This window comes from Odontomachus brunneus, unplaced genomic scaffold (assembly GCF_010583005.1).
Source record: "Odontomachus brunneus isolate Ranch 3 - 2012 unplaced genomic scaffold, Obru_v1 Obru_scaffold_011, whole genome shotgun sequence".
NCBI lineage: Eukaryota > Metazoa > Arthropoda > Insecta > Hymenoptera > Formicidae > Odontomachus > Odontomachus brunneus.
The window spans coordinates 1,926,385-1,944,217 of NW_022639461.1; the positions used below are offsets into that span (position 1 = coordinate 1,926,385).

General features: G+C 34.2%; 4 protein-coding genes across 11 annotated transcripts in view; 2 read left to right on the forward strand and 2 right to left on the reverse strand.

Moving 5' to 3' along the window:
* The window catches only part of LOC116840720 (nucleoprotein TPR-like), a 7,112-nt gene extending 1,536 nt beyond the window's left edge, over positions 1 to 5,576 (reverse strand). The window contains exons 1-13 of the mRNA XM_032807810.1: positions 5,257 to 5,576; positions 4,593 to 4,988; positions 4,302 to 4,432; positions 3,942 to 4,189; positions 3,313 to 3,395; positions 3,046 to 3,150; positions 2,754 to 2,881; positions 2,332 to 2,508; positions 1,642 to 1,850; positions 1,184 to 1,320; positions 640 to 867; positions 339 to 395; positions 35 to 266 (exon numbers count right to left, since the gene is read on the reverse strand). Of these exons, the coding sequence (XP_032663701.1) occupies positions 35 to 266; positions 339 to 395; positions 640 to 867; positions 1,184 to 1,320; positions 1,642 to 1,850; positions 2,332 to 2,508; positions 2,754 to 2,881; positions 3,046 to 3,150; positions 3,313 to 3,395; positions 3,942 to 4,189; positions 4,302 to 4,432; positions 4,593 to 4,988; positions 5,257 to 5,262 (2,137 nt within the window). The 5' untranslated portion in view covers positions 5,263 to 5,576. The remainder of the gene's footprint in view (positions 1 to 34; positions 267 to 338; positions 396 to 639; positions 868 to 1,183; positions 1,321 to 1,641; positions 1,851 to 2,331; positions 2,509 to 2,753; positions 2,882 to 3,045; positions 3,151 to 3,312; positions 3,396 to 3,941; positions 4,190 to 4,301; positions 4,433 to 4,592; positions 4,989 to 5,256) is intronic.
* Positions 1,520 to 9,621, forward strand: LOC116840722 (E3 ubiquitin-protein ligase RFWD3-like). Of its 4 annotated transcripts, XM_032807815.1 has the most exons (4): positions 5,658 to 6,359; positions 6,695 to 6,955; positions 7,634 to 7,816; positions 7,904 to 9,621. In XM_032807815.1, the coding sequence occupies exons 2-4, from the start codon at positions 6,946 to 6,948 to the stop codon at positions 9,382 to 9,384; spliced, it is 1,674 nt and encodes a 557-aa protein (XP_032663706.1). In that variant the 5' UTR covers positions 5,658 to 6,359; positions 6,695 to 6,945; the 3' UTR covers positions 9,385 to 9,621. The 4 variants fall into 4 exon arrangements, with proteins under 4 accessions (XP_032663708.1, XP_032663706.1, XP_032663705.1 ...); XM_032807817.1 differs by lacking the exons at positions 5,658 to 6,359; positions 6,695 to 6,955 and adding an exon at positions 1,520 to 1,681; XM_032807814.1 differs by lacking the exon at positions 5,658 to 6,359 and having other exon boundaries at positions 6,457 to 6,955.
* An 852-nt stretch (positions 9,622 to 10,473) lies between these two features.
* Positions 10,474 to 14,433, reverse strand: LOC116840726 (ubiquitin-conjugating enzyme E2-22 kDa). The gene is made up of 5 exons (XM_032807826.1): positions 14,134 to 14,433; positions 12,542 to 12,694; positions 12,352 to 12,434; positions 11,903 to 12,066; positions 10,474 to 11,812 (listed from the first exon to the last, which is right to left on the reverse strand). Exons 1-5 carry the CDS (start codon positions 14,194 to 14,196, stop codon positions 11,673 to 11,675), a joined length of 603 nt encoding a protein of 200 aa, XP_032663717.1. The 5' UTR covers positions 14,197 to 14,433; the 3' UTR covers positions 10,474 to 11,672.
* LOC116840723 (ribose-phosphate pyrophosphokinase 1) overlaps positions 13,346 to 17,833 on the forward strand; it is a 10,357-nt gene continuing 5,869 nt past the window's right edge. For 3 of the 5 annotated variants that reach the window (XM_032807818.1, XM_032807819.1, XM_032807823.1), the window contains exons 1-3: positions 13,346 to 13,511; positions 15,303 to 15,510; positions 16,258 to 16,441. In XM_032807818.1, coding sequence (XP_032663709.1) covers positions 13,445 to 13,511; positions 15,303 to 15,510; positions 16,258 to 16,441 — 459 coding nt within the window. In that variant the 5' untranslated portion in view covers positions 13,346 to 13,444. Of the gene's footprint in view, positions 13,512 to 14,674; positions 14,994 to 15,302; positions 15,511 to 16,257; positions 16,442 to 17,833 lie in introns of those variants that run through there. The other 2 variants (XM_032807820.1, XM_032807821.1) reach the window with 2 other exon arrangements.

Consider the following 17,833-nt stretch of genomic DNA (forward strand, 5'->3'; position numbering starts at 1 on the left):
AAATATATGCTACTTTTATTTTATAGAAATCTACCTTCGAAATTTCCCCTTTCCTCTTCTAAGAACCTCAATCGCTCTTGAACGTCTATCATCTTTATCTCTACCCGTTCTTTCTCCTCTTTTGCATCGCGCAAATCCTGCTTCATTTTCTCCGCGTCAGTTCTCATGCATGATACCTCGTACAACTTATTTTTATAATCTTCCTGCAGTCGAGCGTATTGTTCGCGAAGGTCGCGTAATTGTTGTTGAGCGCAAGTGCTGGTACCCTTTGGTCACAGATTTATTACTATGATTATCTAATGCGTTCTGAGAACATTTTCCTTAAGCTACGGTCGTACCATAGGTATGTTCGTGCAAGGACTAGTGCATTTTGGGGATACAGCTTGCGCAATCATCTGCATTAAAAAAAAATTACGTTGTAAACAAATATTTTTGTTATTCATAAGGGCCGGTTGTTTCAACCTTTTGGTAAGCTATTTGACAGTCAAATCATATGTCTGTCTTCGTGTTATCTTTAAATTACAGAAACAAAGATAAGACACATGATTTTAACTCAGATAGCTTATCAAGAAATTGGAACAATCGGCCCTAAATTTTTTTGTTTAAGAAAGTAATTCGAAGAATCGTATACACATGTACTTTGGTAGGAGACACCGCAGGTATAGTAGATCCTTTCGACGAAATAGACTTTAACGCTGAGACTGTCACGCACGTCGCAGGCAGAGGAGAACAGGCACACGATGCACAAGGTCCTGTACATTTGAGTAAATTACGTTGTTGCTTCAGTTGCTGCTGCTCTCGTCTCACATTCGCCAATTGCATCTGCATGTTGCGGACATCACTCTCCATACTTCCTAATTGCTGTTCCTGAAGTGATGGAATAACATAGTGTCATATACCTGATTTTTTATTTCTTTTTAATCTTTTACAGGACACAAGTATATTATTTTTGTCATTTTACTACTCGTGTAATAAAATTCTGATTATTGACACTGTGAAGGAGCAAGGAGACATGATTTTCCATTATTTAAAAGATATACAGAGATGCGTGACATATATATGTTTGATGCAGAGTTACATTGCTCGATAATAGCAGTGTAAAGGAATAAAACGATTTGCAGTTCTTCTCACTAGCTGCTTAGCACTAGTGTCGCAAATCGTGAGTTTATTCAGCAATTCTCACCAAGGAACATGTTTCTTGAGGAAGCGATGCTTTTGTAAGAATAACACTTCGCGTACACATCTTAACGTTTTGCAGAATATTATATTCGAGATTGGGAGTGTCTGTTGCCGATCCACCTCCAGTAAGTCTCGGCGAACCTGCAAATGTGCATATTACTTCGTCAATTCGTGAAAATTCGTTGCACGAATATCTTGTACTTCTTAGCATAGCACAAGATGTTCAAAGTTCTAATGCGTTATTTTTTATAATATGCTTCATAACAGACTTGTTGACTGAACTGACCAAAAATTAAACGATATCATATAGAACACATCCTATAGCTATCGCAGTGATCAAAGGTCAGTGAATCATGGAACTGATGGAAGTAGCAGTTGTATTGATAGAAATCGCATCGTCGCAGTGTACTGATATAAGAATGCGGTTATATTGACGTGATATTAATTGAGTGCATTAGTTACCAGTTGGATCGTCAGACCAAAGTTCACGTTGCGGACTAGGGTAAGGACTGATTTCACGATAAGGATCCTCACTCAAAGTAGCTATTTCATCTCTTAACTTCTTATTCTCTCTGACGATCATGTGCATTTCCGCTTTCAGCTTGTATATAGTCCTGTCTAATTTCTCAATGGTTTTATCCTTCTCTAGCAAAGCTTTTTCTAGTTTGTACCTGTTTGCAGGATAGCACAACTTAGCATACAGTGCTGACCTTTCATCCGTTTTATTCTAAAATCTGACGAGACGAGACAAAATTCAATTGAAATGTGTTGCGAAATAATTTTTCAAAGAAAAAATAGTTAATAACATTTAAATCATTGCTACGAAATTGGCATGTCACGAGATTATACATAAGTGACGTATAATTAATAGGCTTCAGCTAAAAACATCGTGATATCGTTACCGAGGAAACCATATAACTTTCAAACATTTATTCGCCCTTCTATTATTCGCTATATAAATAACTATCGAGTGATGAGAATCTTCTATACTGAGTGCTTCGAAAAAGATGATCGTAATATAGACCTGCTGTTCCTTAATTATAGATACAAGTACTTAAAAGTAATTTTTTTCATATTAATGCGCATTTCCAATTAAAACTATTTATTCTCTAAAATGTTTAGAATTTTATAGCGTACGAGAAACGAACATACTTAGACCATTCCTGTGTGATATCTTCAAAAACCAGTTTCTGTGATTTCTTCATAGCCTCCCTTCCCTGGCTAACTAAACGTTTGTAACGTTCCCCTGTTTCTATCTGTTTACTGTCCGCTATCACAATTTGTGGAAACATATTTTCCTTGCGGCCGCATATGATTATTCTCGGCAGCCTGATTTCACGATAAAAATACATAAATAGTTAAAAATATGTTAACACGTTTGCGTGTCACATCAATTTCACGTGATATTTAGGCCACGTGGGTCGCTGATCATATATATACGCTAGTAACATACGTCGTGCAACATTTAAAAAAACTATGAAATTCGTCATTATTAAAAAGAAATGTCAACTTATACGCGATTGCCCACATGTTAAATAAGCTGGCAAAGTTTTTATGATGGAAATATAGCTTACTTATCCTCAGGATATTCTATTTGTGGAAATTCGACTTCCTCTTCAACTTCCTCTTCAATTCTCTTGGTAAAAAATGTTGCATAGCGTTCAAACAACTCATCATAAGGTATATCTAAAATCTCTTCCATCTGCAATATATTTATCATATTATTTTTCATGATTCTGCTATTATTTCTCATTTCGTTAACAAGTATTATTACTGAGTTATGTGCATCAAGTTCTTCCACAAGTATATGATTACGTCTTAAGTAAATATGTAATCTATTTTATTAAATATATCTATTAAAATTACTTTTTTACAAAATGTAGACGTCGATGTTTTGAATATGATTTCTTTCCGTTCAAGGGCTTTTTTCTCTGCTTGCAGCTGCGCATCCACTCCTGGTTGATCATGTTTCTATATATACACATAGACACATATATATATATACACACACACATACACGCGCGCGTGCGCGCGTGTATGTGTGTGTGTGTAAGAAATATATAATTAGAAATTACACATTAATAATAATATATTTTCTAGAATATAATATTACAAGAGATGATGGAGTATTACCGTTTTTAAATGATCAATTTCGCGCTGCAGTCGTTCGATTTCAACTTTTAGCCGAGTATTGTTTATATTAATATCCATCAAGTCTGAAATGAAGTTCTCGTCTGTTATAAGATCCTTTGCAGCCGATAATTATTTTATCGACGTTGTTTTCATTGACATTATTTTAATAACTCTATTTTACTGACGTTGAGTTTTAATATGATAGTATGTATATACACTGACGTGTATGTGTACACGTCAATGCAAACATTTCAGCGACATACATATCGTGAAAACATTAAAGCGAAATGTATCGGTTAACAATATAATCTGTCGTTTAAAATAAAATAGAAACTATTGCTAAGATATAACAGTCGTTATCCTTACTTAAAATTAAGAAAAAGAAGCAAAGCTGCTGCATTTACCAGAGCTGTGAATTTTTTTGATTCTTTGTCAAAACTATTTTAAGATTCCTCTAAACCGGGATAAAGCGGAATAAATACAGTCTGACTGAATTTTGGCTAAATCGGCATCTCGGATAGCATTTGAAAAAATTCGGTAAAATTCTACAAAGGGTAGAAAGCCGGAACTGTTCCACGAAAAACGGAATGTTTGGTTATCTAATTAAAATATTAGATACTATAGTATACCTAGTATATCAGATACGACAGAAGAGGGTAGCTTTTTTTGCGAGTCTTCATCTTTGATATCTTTGCTTTCTTCAAGTGCTCCAGCAACATCCTCTTTTTCTTTCTCTTTTTCTTCCTTTTTTTCTTCCTCTTTTTCTTCCTCTTTTTCTTCCCCTTTTTCTTCCTCTACTTTTTCCTCTGCTTTTTCTTCGACTTCTTCCTGCTGTTCTTTTGGAATTTCACCCTCTTGCAATACTGTAGCCATATTTCTACAAAAGTATGGTTAACTTTTTACGTTATCGACTATTAAGAATGAAAATAGGCATGAAATATATTCAAATATATTAAGCATGAAATATACTCAAATAAATAAATTATTACACTGTGTAATTTTCTTTGTTATAAATCGAGGTGTTCTGCTGTAATTTTCTCGCAAAATCAGACGTTTCCGTGTGTGATCTTTCGCTTGCTTTTAGTTCAGTAACTTTAATATTTTCTTTTCCTTCAAAGTGCTGTAAAATTTATAATACTACGAAACATATGAAAAATATGTTGTCTTTATGTCTAATCTATCGATCTAAGCTAATCTATCGATAATGATTTACGAATCGCTAATATGTTAGTTCATGGATTCAAAGTAATTTAGTAATAATTTATTACATAGTAACGTACTATCGGCTCATTGACACGCGGTTCGGAATTTACGCTTGGTAAAAGAGATTGAAGGAATAATGTTTCTACAAGCGGTTCTGATTTAATGGCATCAAACGCGTCAATTGATTTTCTTTCGACTGACTTATCGTTGCAGTAATCGAATGCTATCTGATACACATCTAGCAAATTCAAAGGTTTCCTTATATCAAAAAGAGATTCCAGTGAGCCAAACGCGTCTTTCTTCAAGCGTGAATCATTGTCAAATTGTCCATTGTTTTCTTGAAGTTTAGGGTTACTCCATCTTGAACCTCGTCTTTTTAAGTTAAAGATTCTTTTTTCCCTGGTCTGTAAACGTTCATACGTACAGGAATGTCTTTGTGGAGTGGAATAGTTTCTTGCCCACGGCCGTCGCTTCTGCAAAAGGAGCAAATTTTGGAATATTTTCTCATTGATTTATTTATCTATATTTTACGATATCCTTGTACATCAATAAAATTATATTATTATTACAACATATATATAATTATATTATTGTTACAACATATATATAATAATATTATATTTATATTACAATAAAACGGAGTAAGTCATCGAGTATATACGAGTACTTTTAAGAATTGAATGCACAAATTTTTATAAAAAGATTTTCTATTTAGTAATGGTAGGTACACGCTAATTTTACCTTCATATTTTTACCTTCGAGTCTACACCGTTTTGCTTGATCTTGCGAAGTATACACGTATGTAATGCGAATAACCTTACGAATTCTTCGTTGTATCTCGAGATAGAATTACGGTATATCGTCAAATTGCGTCCGGCAATTTAAATATATTTCGAAAGTATTATTTTAGAAAAAAGCTGCAAAATATAACATATTAGACATGAAACTATTGGAATTTTATCACATGTACAATATGTCAATATCGTATATTGTACTCACTTCAAAATTCTTCAGAAAATTCTTATCGTTGCGTACGCTACGTTCAATTATTTTTTATTTTTTTTGTAATATATATATATATATATATATATATATATATATCCACACAGCAGGAATGTCCTAAATATATCATGAGGATATCTTGAAGATATTGTATATTCCAAATATATCTTTAAGATATCTCTATGATATGTTTGGATACCTCTGCTGTGTGAGCATATATTTTTATGAATATTATCACAATACATATATATTATAAATACTAACCAAAGATTGCTCCTTCTATTATGGGGAACTTTCGGTTTAGATACCAGTTTAGATACCGCAGTGTGTAGACGTGTTTAAGCACGATTAATGATTTTTTTGGAAAGTAAAAATTACGTTGTTAACCGACACATTCCGCTTTAACGTTTTCACGATATGTACGTCGCTGAAATGTTCATATTGACGTGTACACACATATATGTCAGTGTATATCTTTATAGTATAAGATCTTGAAGGGATATCTTGGGAACTTGTGTGGATATTTAGAAGTCCTCGAAATATTTTTAGGATGTTCTGAACTTATGCGTCATAAGTCACTTAACAATCCTCTGAATGTCTTTGGGACATCTTTTAAATCTTGTGCTATCTTGTGAGTATATATACTGTCATATTGAAACTCAACATTAGCAAAATAGAGTTGTTAAAATAATGTCGATGAAAACAACGTCGATAAAATAATTCCTTGGAATTATTTCCGAGGAATATTTAAGAACAGAGATTTGAAAGGATTAAGAGAAAATATATTGAAAGAAAAAGATAGTGTGCCAAATAACCATAAATATTCTCGGGAAAGGCTGAAGGTACGGTGATTTAAGACCGATTTATGATGGCCGTAATCCGTTAACTTATGCCGGAACTGTAAAAAATTGGTCAATCACAGTCGATTATTCTTCTATAATTCGACTATGGTTGGTCAATTTTTTATGGTTCTGGCATAAGTTAACGGATTACGGCTATCATAAACCGGCCTTTAGTCAGAAAAAAAACTATTACGAAAGACAGCGGAAAGAATGGCAAAAAAGAAAAAGAAACAGCCACAAGAAATAATTTATAAGGGTTTATCAAATATACATATGATCACGGGATAAACGAAACTATATTTTTCAAATTAATTGAACGAGTCACTTATAATTAGTTTTCGTCTCGTGCACACGATTTCATCGACCGATTAAGCCAGTGACCAGTAGAAAAACGGAGGAAGTACCGGATCTGTAAACATACGACTCTTTTGTAAAGTTCTAGTAATGCAACATTTGTTAAGTTGTTATAATACAAATACAACGATAGATCCAGAATAATTTGTCCTGAAGATGAAAGAAACACAATAAACTTGTCCTTCATATTGTATGAATACTTTCAAGATATATCGAAGACAAGATAAAGGTTATGGAAGGTAGTGAGTAATATAAAGAATATCTAGAAAAATAAGTGAAATGTGTGTCTCTAAAGCTTGATAGATTATCTTATTCATTCTTTAGCTCACTTGAAATGCTTTGACTTACTCGAAATTTTCTTTAACAGAAATATCAGAAAATATCAGTGTATACATTTTGATAGTATATAACCTATCTAGCAAATGCTTCCAACAAATTTTTTAAAGATATTTAAAAGACGTTTTATTTCTATAGATGTTTTTTCAATACCTTTGAAGTTTTTAAGAGATTTTTTATCTTTTATTATCTGAAAAGCAATTAAGAGCAAAAGTTTTTTTAGAAACTAAGTTTCAAAACTATGAACAAATGGTCAGATATTTATATTTAACTTTATTTCAGATAAACTTTATTTTAATAGGTGAATAATTTAAAGATAAATTGTAAAAGTGTTTAATATTAAAAACTATAAATTTATAGTTTTATAACTAAACTAAACTAAAAATTATAGTTTTTCTTGATATTATTGCTAAAGTTAAATTCAAATCAATCAAAGAATTTCTAAATAAGAATACCAATTTCTAATTTTCCATAAGAGTAATTATACAAATTTTTGTATATAATATAATTATATATTTCATATATTCTGTTTATTTCAAATTACAATCTCACATTTTATGATAATATTGTCTTATTATTATTAGACGAAGTTACAATGGAAATAGAAGGACAAGCTACAGAAGCAGCTGCAGAAGAAATAGAAGAAGCTCAAGAAGCAGAAGAAGCAGAGGAAATGGAAGATGGGGAAATACACATGAATCCTCCTAACGATAACAATGTACAAAATACTGTTGAAAAGCATACACATATTACAAATTCACAAGAAGGTACGTTTGTACTATAATAATGTTCCATATTTTTTTAGATTTATATAAATATAAATGTATTATAATTAAACAAAATTAAATCCACAGAAAATAAAGCAGATGTGAGCATGAATGAGTCAAATGTTGAAGATTCTGACCAAATATGCCCAATTTGCATGGAACAGTGGACTAGTTCAGGAGATCACCGTTTATGTTGCTTACGATGTGGACATTTGTTTGGACATAGTTGTATCTTGAAATGGTTACAATGTTCCGTGAGCACAAATCGACGTTGTCCACAATGCAACAAGAAAGCTTTAGTAAAACATATTAGGTTTTTGTATGCAAGAAAACTGTCGTCAAGGGATACTGGCGAATTAGAGAAAATAAAAAAGGACTTACATAATGTCACAACCGAGAAGAACAAGAAAGAAACGGAATTGTCACAATGTAACATTCGCCTGAAAATATATGAACAAAAAGTGGCCAGTTTGCAACATCGTATTGCCGAACTGGAAAACCAACAAACAGAAATCAATACTTATATAAATCAAACTGCATCAGGCTCCTCCGTTAGGAAGTTCCACCTAGAACGATCTATAGATATATACAAAAACGGCGATTGTCGTGTATTAGATTACAATCCATGGTACAAGGTTTTGTTCGTTTCTCAAAAGACAGAATCAAACGCCTTATTCAGTGGATATGGCGTGAGGAAAATTGATCCTATGAACTTCCAAGCGTGGCAATTAATTTTTTTACACCATCTTGCTATAAGAGATATAAAGTTTCATTCTATGCAACCGTCGCTTCTCCTAAGTGTCGGCTTTGATAAGTGTGCAAAGTTAATGGACGTTCAAAATAATATGATACTACATACATTCAAAACAGAAAGCCCACTTTGGAGTTGTTGTTGGTCAGGTGATAACTCGAATCTTTTACTAGTTGGTGCTCAAAATGGATCTATTACTCGGTTTGATATTAGACAGATTTCTAGTCCCGTAGACACATTGGATGGTCAAAGTGATAAATCACCAGTTGTATCTATGACAACAGTACAGCCGAATCCTGGTAGTGGTATTGGTAGAGGCGGATTTATAGCATGTCGGTTGAATACGTGTTATGTATATGAATCTAAGAATGCCAGTTATTTACCTAAACAAGTGTTCTTAGAAGGTCCCTTTATCTCGGTGCGCTATGATGAGAAAAGCAAGCACGCCCTTATATCTTCCCGTCCGAATGCTAGACAACCACACGCAAGACATGCAGTGTGTACCATTGAAAGAGGAAGTGAAGAGATAATTATGTGTAGCGTTGTACATACGTTCAATGCTGGTAATTCTCAAAGACTTTTATCTCGACCATGTCATATATATACGGAGAATGATACATTAGTAGCAGCACATCAAGAAGCAAACAGCAATATATCAATATGGAGTGTCACAAGCGGCAAACAATTACAAATACTTCCAGTATCAGATCCTGTTATGGACCTATGTTCATTTACAGTCCATAATGATTTATTGTTAGCAAATCTCTCCACAAATAAAGTTAGATTATATAATTATGGACAAATAGGATGTGCGTAAAGTTTAAAAAAATATACAAAATAATTGTAGCATTATGACAAAACGAATTATTATTATTCTTCTATATATTTCTCTCTTTTTGTACTTTGATATTATATTTAAAAACTTGCCTCAAGACAAAATAAATTTACCTCTAAAATTTATTTATAACAATAATATTTTATTATTCTATAATGCGTTCATATTTTCTTGCACTTATGTGCATTCCTATAGATAATAGCACCTGATGGATTGAATTCAGTTTACACTTTGTTACACTTTACAAAAGATCCAATTCACATCACTGTAGTCCTGGTTTCGGGATTTATTATTGTATCGCCACAGAACAGCTTTTGACGCTTTAGGAACAAATATTATCGTTCTTATCGTGATTCTGATAAATTCAAAACAATGTGGAAAAAGAACTATTTATTTTTCATGATATCAAACATTACAGCAATTAAAACATCAAAGAACACGTAGTATCAGATTATCATTTATTAATGAACAAACTCATATGTAAGATCATATTTTGTGAGCTAAATATTAAAAAAAGAAAAAAAATAGAGCAAACTTTATTTTTACAATGGACTAATAACCATTGACATAAACCTAATACGTTGTCTGTAAAAATTAAAACTACAAATTGACGAAATTATTAAGATTTTATCATTTTATAGTTATACGATTTAACATTTGATTGTACAAAAAACTATCCCTTTCTGCACCATATACATTATTGTACAAATAATGAGCTAATCAAATTCCCATCTTCATTCTAATTGTGCTAACTCTTGCTCTATGATTTAAGTTAACTTGCTTAATCAGTATATTATATCATCTTGTTTCCATTGAATATGAAGACTGGAAATAATAAGCTAGAAGAAGTTTACCTTAACTTTTTCCAATAATAATTTAAATCTTACGTAACGCAAAATTTAATTCAGACTGTTAAATAAATGCCATATGCGCCTGAGTTTGGAATGTACACTGTATGTGACATAAATATGAAAAGAATATCTACTTGTAGACACATACTTATCCGTGATATGATAAACAATTTTACCACAAGTGTATGAACCAACACCAAAAATATACAAAAATAAAATATTAACATTGAAACAAATTTATAAATCTTTTTACAAATATGATTCGCCATACACTATTTCAGTAATGTACAATCATATTAATTCAAATTACAAGTTTTTCTATCGTCCAATCTATCGAAAACAATATAATATTAGTAGAGTTCTTTACACACATATGTAAAATAGTATTGCTTTTAAATCGATTTGTTATAAATTAGTAATTACCATATTACTCGGTAGTTTTCAGACTTTATAAATTTTGCCCCAAGCAAACATACATTTTTCTTTTTTTAATAAAAACAACGGAATTACTGAATATATTGTGAAAAACCAAAATGAAAGAGAGATCCGGAATTTCTTCGTATACATTATAATCTTATAAATAGTTTCGCATTTTTTTTATTTACGATAGATTTAACAATATATAAAATTGTGATGTATTCCCAGATGTCTATTTTGTTCTAAAAAAACAGGAAACGTTGTACGAACATGTAAATGCAAATGTGGATATGCAGCTTATAATCAAAGTTTGAACTGATATAAATTTTCACGGATTTTCAAGAACCATAATCAGTACACTTAGTAAAACATTTAAAATATAATCAATATCACGATTTTGTGACAATCTCGCTCATGTATATATATCTAACTTTGCTAGAAATCCAATATTCTTAATACAATTCAAATATATGTAATATACTGTGGAACGTAAAAGATGACGAAACGATACATATTCTACATTATTTTAAATTAAAGAAAACATGAAGTATTTTTTTAAATTTTAATATATTAAAAATAAATAAATTTATAAAAAGAAAAACAATTTAGAATATGACTTAAATTTTGTATCACATTTTTACATTAAAAGGATTTTATTTTTTTGTTCTCAAAAAACTGTCGAGTTTCAATAGAATATAATGTAGAACAATAAACTGCTCACAAAATGTTTGAAATTTAGTTAAATGATTCATAATTGCTGTTTTTTATTAACTATTTCTTCTCTTCATGCCTATGTTACAAATTAAATAAATGACTATTAGTGGATATTGAATAGATTTTCTGGTAGTGTCTTTTTATCATTGAGATATTGTCATTATAAGTGCTGAATTCCAATTGTAAAATTACTATGATATCAATATCCAAATATGATGTTACAAGAAAATTCTTAATGACAAAATGAATGGTGCTTGGATGTGTGAGAGATTAGCTATACAGTTATCACTAACTGAAGAGGCAGTGCTCGGTGGCGCGTTCCAAATCCCAATTATACGAAGATAGAGCAACTCTCGCATTATGCTCTTCAATTCCCATATCTGTTAACCGTCTTATTTTGTCATCTAAATCAGGTATTTTTGCTGGTCCTAAAATGAATATATATCATATATTTTAACATAATATGAATACATGTGTATTGTATATATATAAATATACATACAAAATATATTACGTACCACCTGCATATACAAATGTCCAATGTGTGGCAGTTTGACGAAACATTTCTGGATGTTCTTTATACTGTTTAGCAACTACTGCATCTTGAGGATCATCTGGCTCTGCTGCAGATAACAATGCTTGTAGTGACAGCAATACTGTACGCAAAGTCATTGCGGCAGCCCTTAGATATGAAAATGAAGATGAAATTAGAGAGAGAATCTATTTTATTCCTTCTTTTTTTCATTTTATAAACATGAAGTTATTGATAGTAAACTAAAAAATATACAAAGAGTATAGATATGTAAATTCTCAAATGATAAAGGTAATTTATAATGGAAATGAGTGATATGAAGCTATTTGTGTGACGATTGTACTATGAAAGCAAGATAAAAAAAGAAATATTTTAAGTAATAATCTAAAGTTAATAAACTGTTAACTAAATACACACATATTTAGTGATACATACCATTGATCTTTCAAAATATCCAAACAAATGGCACCAGTAACAGATGATATATTAGGATGCCATATTTTTGTTATAAAACGTACCTGTAAAATAAATTTTATTTATGTAAAACAAAACATTAACTATTTATTGGTCTTCAGATAATATGCTATCTTTTAGAAAAAAAAATACTTTTACAGAAATTACTTACTTTAGGAGGATTGAAAGGATATGTCTCGGGTACTTTAATCTCGAGTACAAAATTACCTCCCTCATATGGTGTGTCTGGTGGACCAGCAATTTCACCTTTTAATTCGGTAAGGCTATCATTGACCAATTCAACTTTAATCGCACATTTTGCTACCTGTTGATATCAAATGAGCAAGACATTAGAGAATAGAATGCCATTGTACTTATTACGGTATATAGAATTTGGATGTACAATTTCTGCAAAATAAACATACTTACATATAAACGAAACTGTAAATAGCTTATAAAATATATTATGAAATTAAAGTGAATTCGTTAAATTTTTAAAGACGATATGTAATGTAAACAAACATTTATTGAAGTCATTAGATTCACTCTTTTTAGCTGACCTATCTGCACTAATATAATAACTAGTTCAAGCAGCTCAGTTAAAAAGAACAGACCTATAGCTTCAAAATAAAAAAAATGAATAAGGAAAAGTTACATATTTCAGAGGTACAAAAACAACTGAAGATAAAAGAGGGACGTGCCAGATTACAATATAAATAACAACGCGATGTTTCCTGACAATTTCAATACAGGCGATACTTGTTTTTCAGTCGAATGGTATACTGTTTATACAATCATGGGTCAAAGTCTATGAAAAAGACAAATATATTGCTAAACTATGATTCCTCAAAAAATTCGTGTGTGGTAAAGCGTCATTCGTTCCCAATGATTGATAAACATATAATCAACATAACCTATGGCACCATGAAACGATAAGAATAATCTCTGCTCCTTCATAACGATCTTTAATAAAACTACCATAGTATGTCACTCGTGATGCTCTGGCGTAAATCAACCGTCTAGAGATATATGAAAGAGCATCTTAGCGTGCCGATCGTTAAAGTGAATATACATAATGAACAATATGAAAAAGTGCAAGGCTGCTCATGGATCTCACTGCAGCCAGGAACCAGGACGTCGCGGTAAGTACATTCGGTATCGATGCGGTCTATTTAAGTCGTTGACATGTAACGCAAAGTGACGCTAATTATCGGCCTGCACACGTTGGTACACGTAGTCGTCCAGAAAAATACGCGGTGCTACACAGCTCGCTGAAGTAAAATACACGGGGGAGAGAGAAAGAGAGAAAATATAACTACATAAACATAATTTATTGTAGAAGAAACAAAAACAAGAGTTTTAGCAACGGAAACACAGCCGAGCGTCTCGAAGACAGAGTCAGTCAAGGACCGTTAATACGTTTTCCTATCGCTCTGTTCGCGTCGGTATTAGCAAAAGTAAATCAACCAGACCAAACATAGATAGGTGACAGTCGACCAGACGATACACAACAGGTGATCGGGCTTTGTTCGGGCAACATTTGCCGTCGGTGGAGCGCGCGGACGTGCGTTTTGCACATCACGTCGTGCGTGAGTTTCGCGAGACGACCACGCACGCGGATTTCACCCATTATTATCGAGAGGAACGGCTCGGTCCCCCCTTCGTTCCACGGGCTGCATCGCGTACCGCGCAGCATTCGCTCGCACGCTCGCTCGCTTGCTTGCTTGCTTGCTTGCTCGCTCGCTCGCTCGCTCACTCACTCACCTCCTCGCTCTTTATAACCTCTTTGAATTCTCGTTTGATTCGCTGCGCCGCGATGTTCGCCATGGCTCCGGAATCGTCAGAATGGTTAGCAGCACGCTGTCATTGTCGCACGGATGAATGAACGGTGGGCACGTCGTGCGTCAGTCGCGTTGAGCGTTTTTACGCGTGACGATGCGCCCTACGTGATTTTCGCCCGTCACCCTGCGCTGCCGTACAGTGTGGTCGCACCTAACCACCCGTGGCCGTGTCCAGAGACTCGCGCTCTCTCGTATAACGTACACATGCAATTTACCATTCGATCACCGCCGGCGCCACATTTGATAGCAAAAGTTGACTGTCACCGGCTCGCGCCCGCGCCTTTTGAATTTCGTCTAGGTTCACGTCGCGCCGCGCGACGGTCGCCTCGCCGTACCGCACACCCGCGTCTCGTCCGAAACGCTGATCACCCTGCTATTCCCCCTCCGGTTAATGCGATTTAACGGCCCGATTACGGCGGGATAAGGGCGGCACGTGTTGCCGCGCCAGTCGAGAACTTTCAGGTTGCGGTGTTGTTTCGCGTGAGTTGGACGCATAAGGAACGCCGGGCAAGGGGAGAGCACGTGGACGGTCGCTCGTTGCGAGATCGTGGACGGAGAAGAGGCATCATCGCGTACCGGTGCAGACGGCGCGCGACTGGCTGAGCCGAGCGACGAGCAAAAAGTCCGATGAGTAGAAACTGGTAGCGCTCCACGGCGAAGCTACCTACCGAGAAGACGACCGCGCGAAGACGCTCGCGCCTCGCTTATTATTGATCTTCGGCGCAAGAGCGTCTTCCGTCACGAGAGAAGGAAAGAGAAAAAGAGAGAAAGAAAGAGATAGAGGTAGAGAGAGAGAGAGTGAGAACGACAGGAAAGGGGTGGTGGGGGCAGAGAGTGGAACATGTCCGGTCGACATTCGACGTCGCAATTGGTGATTCGTGTGGCCGCGTGAACCGCGATAGCTATCGGAGATTACTATTTGTTCGTAAGCACGAGAAACCGAAAGCAGGACCCGGGTGCGATAAAGAAGCGTCGTTCGCGCGGTTGTGATACCTCGAGTCGCGCGTGTAGGCGGAGCGTAATTCGGCGACGTCACGTCCGGTATTGAGCGCGATCACCGATTGGCCGACCGCTCGGTGGTTTCTGTTTCAGTGATGCCCGTGTCGCAGCCAGTGCGTGCCAAGAGTTTGTTACGCGCAAACTTGGAAAATTCACGCGGCAGAGCGTTGCAGAGCAGGATGCCGAACATCAAGGTCTTCAGCGGCACCTCGCACCCCGACCTGGCCCAGCGGATCGTGGATCGGCTTGGCATCGACATCGGCAAAGTTGTCACGAAGAAATTCAGCAACCTCGAGACATGGTAATGGTCGGCGATTACCGCGGGCCCGTAACCACGTTATTGTCATTATATTTAATGAGAGCTTAACTATGACCACGTGTCATTGTACGTGCATCGCGTAATCCTCGTTTGCTGATACTGCTCGTGCCTAAACCGCCACGTTTCGCGCGTTTCTTACATCGCGTTTGCACAATCAGTCCGTTCTAACATCCCCCTCGGACACTCGTGAACGTGTCGGAGCAACCCTGTCGCGCAAGGTCGATCGTCCACGCGTTCAGCCGCGTTGTTTAATTCGACGGTCGCGCGCTAGCAGCGTAAATCTGTGCTGCAACATTTGCAGATGCGAATCAAGCGGGATCACGTGCACCGCTAATATTAAATTTTGCTGAGTCTGCAGCATACACACGTGCTTGCATGAAGTCGCGAGTATGTTCGTACGTAGAGCCGAAATATGTGAAGAAAGTGTATCGATAGCAGAAATGAAAATATCTCTGTTAAACGTATCTTTTCGTCGCAAAGTGAGATACAACATATATTTATATTATATATATTTATATACATATACATAACATATTATATTACATTACATGAACATGTGAATAATGAGATATTAATTCATTTTTATATTTGTGAAAAGTAATATAGTCTTATAATCAATAATTTTATTTAATTTTTTTAATTGCTTAAGAATACTAGTTTATTTCATGTTATAACACTTTTGTTATTATAATATTTACAAAAAAATGCATATAATTTATGTATGTTTAGCGTGGAGATAGGAGAATCTGTCCGTGGAGAGGATGTGTATATCGTGCAAAGTGGAAGCGGTGAGGTGAATGACAATCTGATGGAACTCCTGATCATGATCAATGCTTGCAAAATTGCTTCAGCATCCCGAGTAACAGCAGTTATTCCTTGTTTTCCCTATGCAAGACAAGACAAGAAAGACAAGGTAAGAATTAAGGATAAAATTTGGATCATTTGTTCATATAGATATGTGCTCTGAGTAGTTTAATGAAATAGATGTAAGCACTAATTAAACAATTTTTAATTATGATGTTAATAAGCGTATATATTGTTCTAATGAATTAATTCTTTGTGTAAAATAGAGTATTGAGATATGATATATCTCTTATTTAGATAATACCTATTTAACTCCCAAAAATATTTTCTTATGCAAATTCTTATAAAACTTATGGAGTTCTTATTAAATGTTTCTAAAAATTAAAATTATATATACAAAATAGAAGAGAAATGTGTGTGTGTGTGTGTGTATGTATAATTAAACTATACTTTTTGCTAATTTTTTAAATATTTTGTCAATTATATTACTGCAAATGTATATATACTTACATAATTCAATGAAATTATTAACATATAGTGAAACCTTTGTGACTATAAAATTGACTACATGTAGTAAAAAATTATCAAGAAACATACATTACTGTACATATATCCATTGTTTGCATTTGTAACAACATTTGTGCATGAAGATATAAAATTCTATTCATGATTATTATGCATATGTTATGCTTTTGTACTCTTGAATACCTTTATAAAATCGTGTATGTACATATGTATAGAACAATATTTTTTCAATTTTATACAATACATAAAAGAATATTTTGAACGCATGTACAAAAACGCTCAATATATTGCAGTAATCACAAATATATGTCTATTATGACTTACATGATTGTTGCAACATGTATATATGCATCTATACAAATATTTGACGATATATATAGAATTTCCGTGTGTACGTGTAAATTAGATCAAACTAAACAAAAAGTTCCTCTACCATTTTGCAAACAATTACGTAAAATTTTGTGTTATTAATTAGAGAAGATTCGTGCATTATCGCGTGGAATACGACGCAGAGTGTGACAAGCATTATGTACATTTTGCATTATGTGCTTGTACATTTGGTCAGACTGAACAAGAAGGTGCTCTACCATCTTGCAAATAAACCATGTAAATTTTTGGGCTATTAATTAAAAAGAATTAACAAATTATCACGCACGATCGTCCGCCAATTTTCTTTAACTAATAACTAAAAAATCTACTTTTTGACTTTTTTATTTAATTTGACCCAATCTACAACCATATAACAGCAAGCGTCGCTGTCACAGCTCATGTGCTGTATTACGCGTAATTATTTGCCAATCTTCTTTAATTAATAACTCAAAATTTTACGTAGTTGTTTGCAAAATTGTGAACACAATGTGTTCAGTTTGATCTAATCTATGTGTACATAAGATTTGGGACACTTATCGTCAGACATCCTGTATGTGTGTGTGTGTGTGTGTGTGTGTGTGTGTGTGTGTGTGTGTGTGTGTGTGTG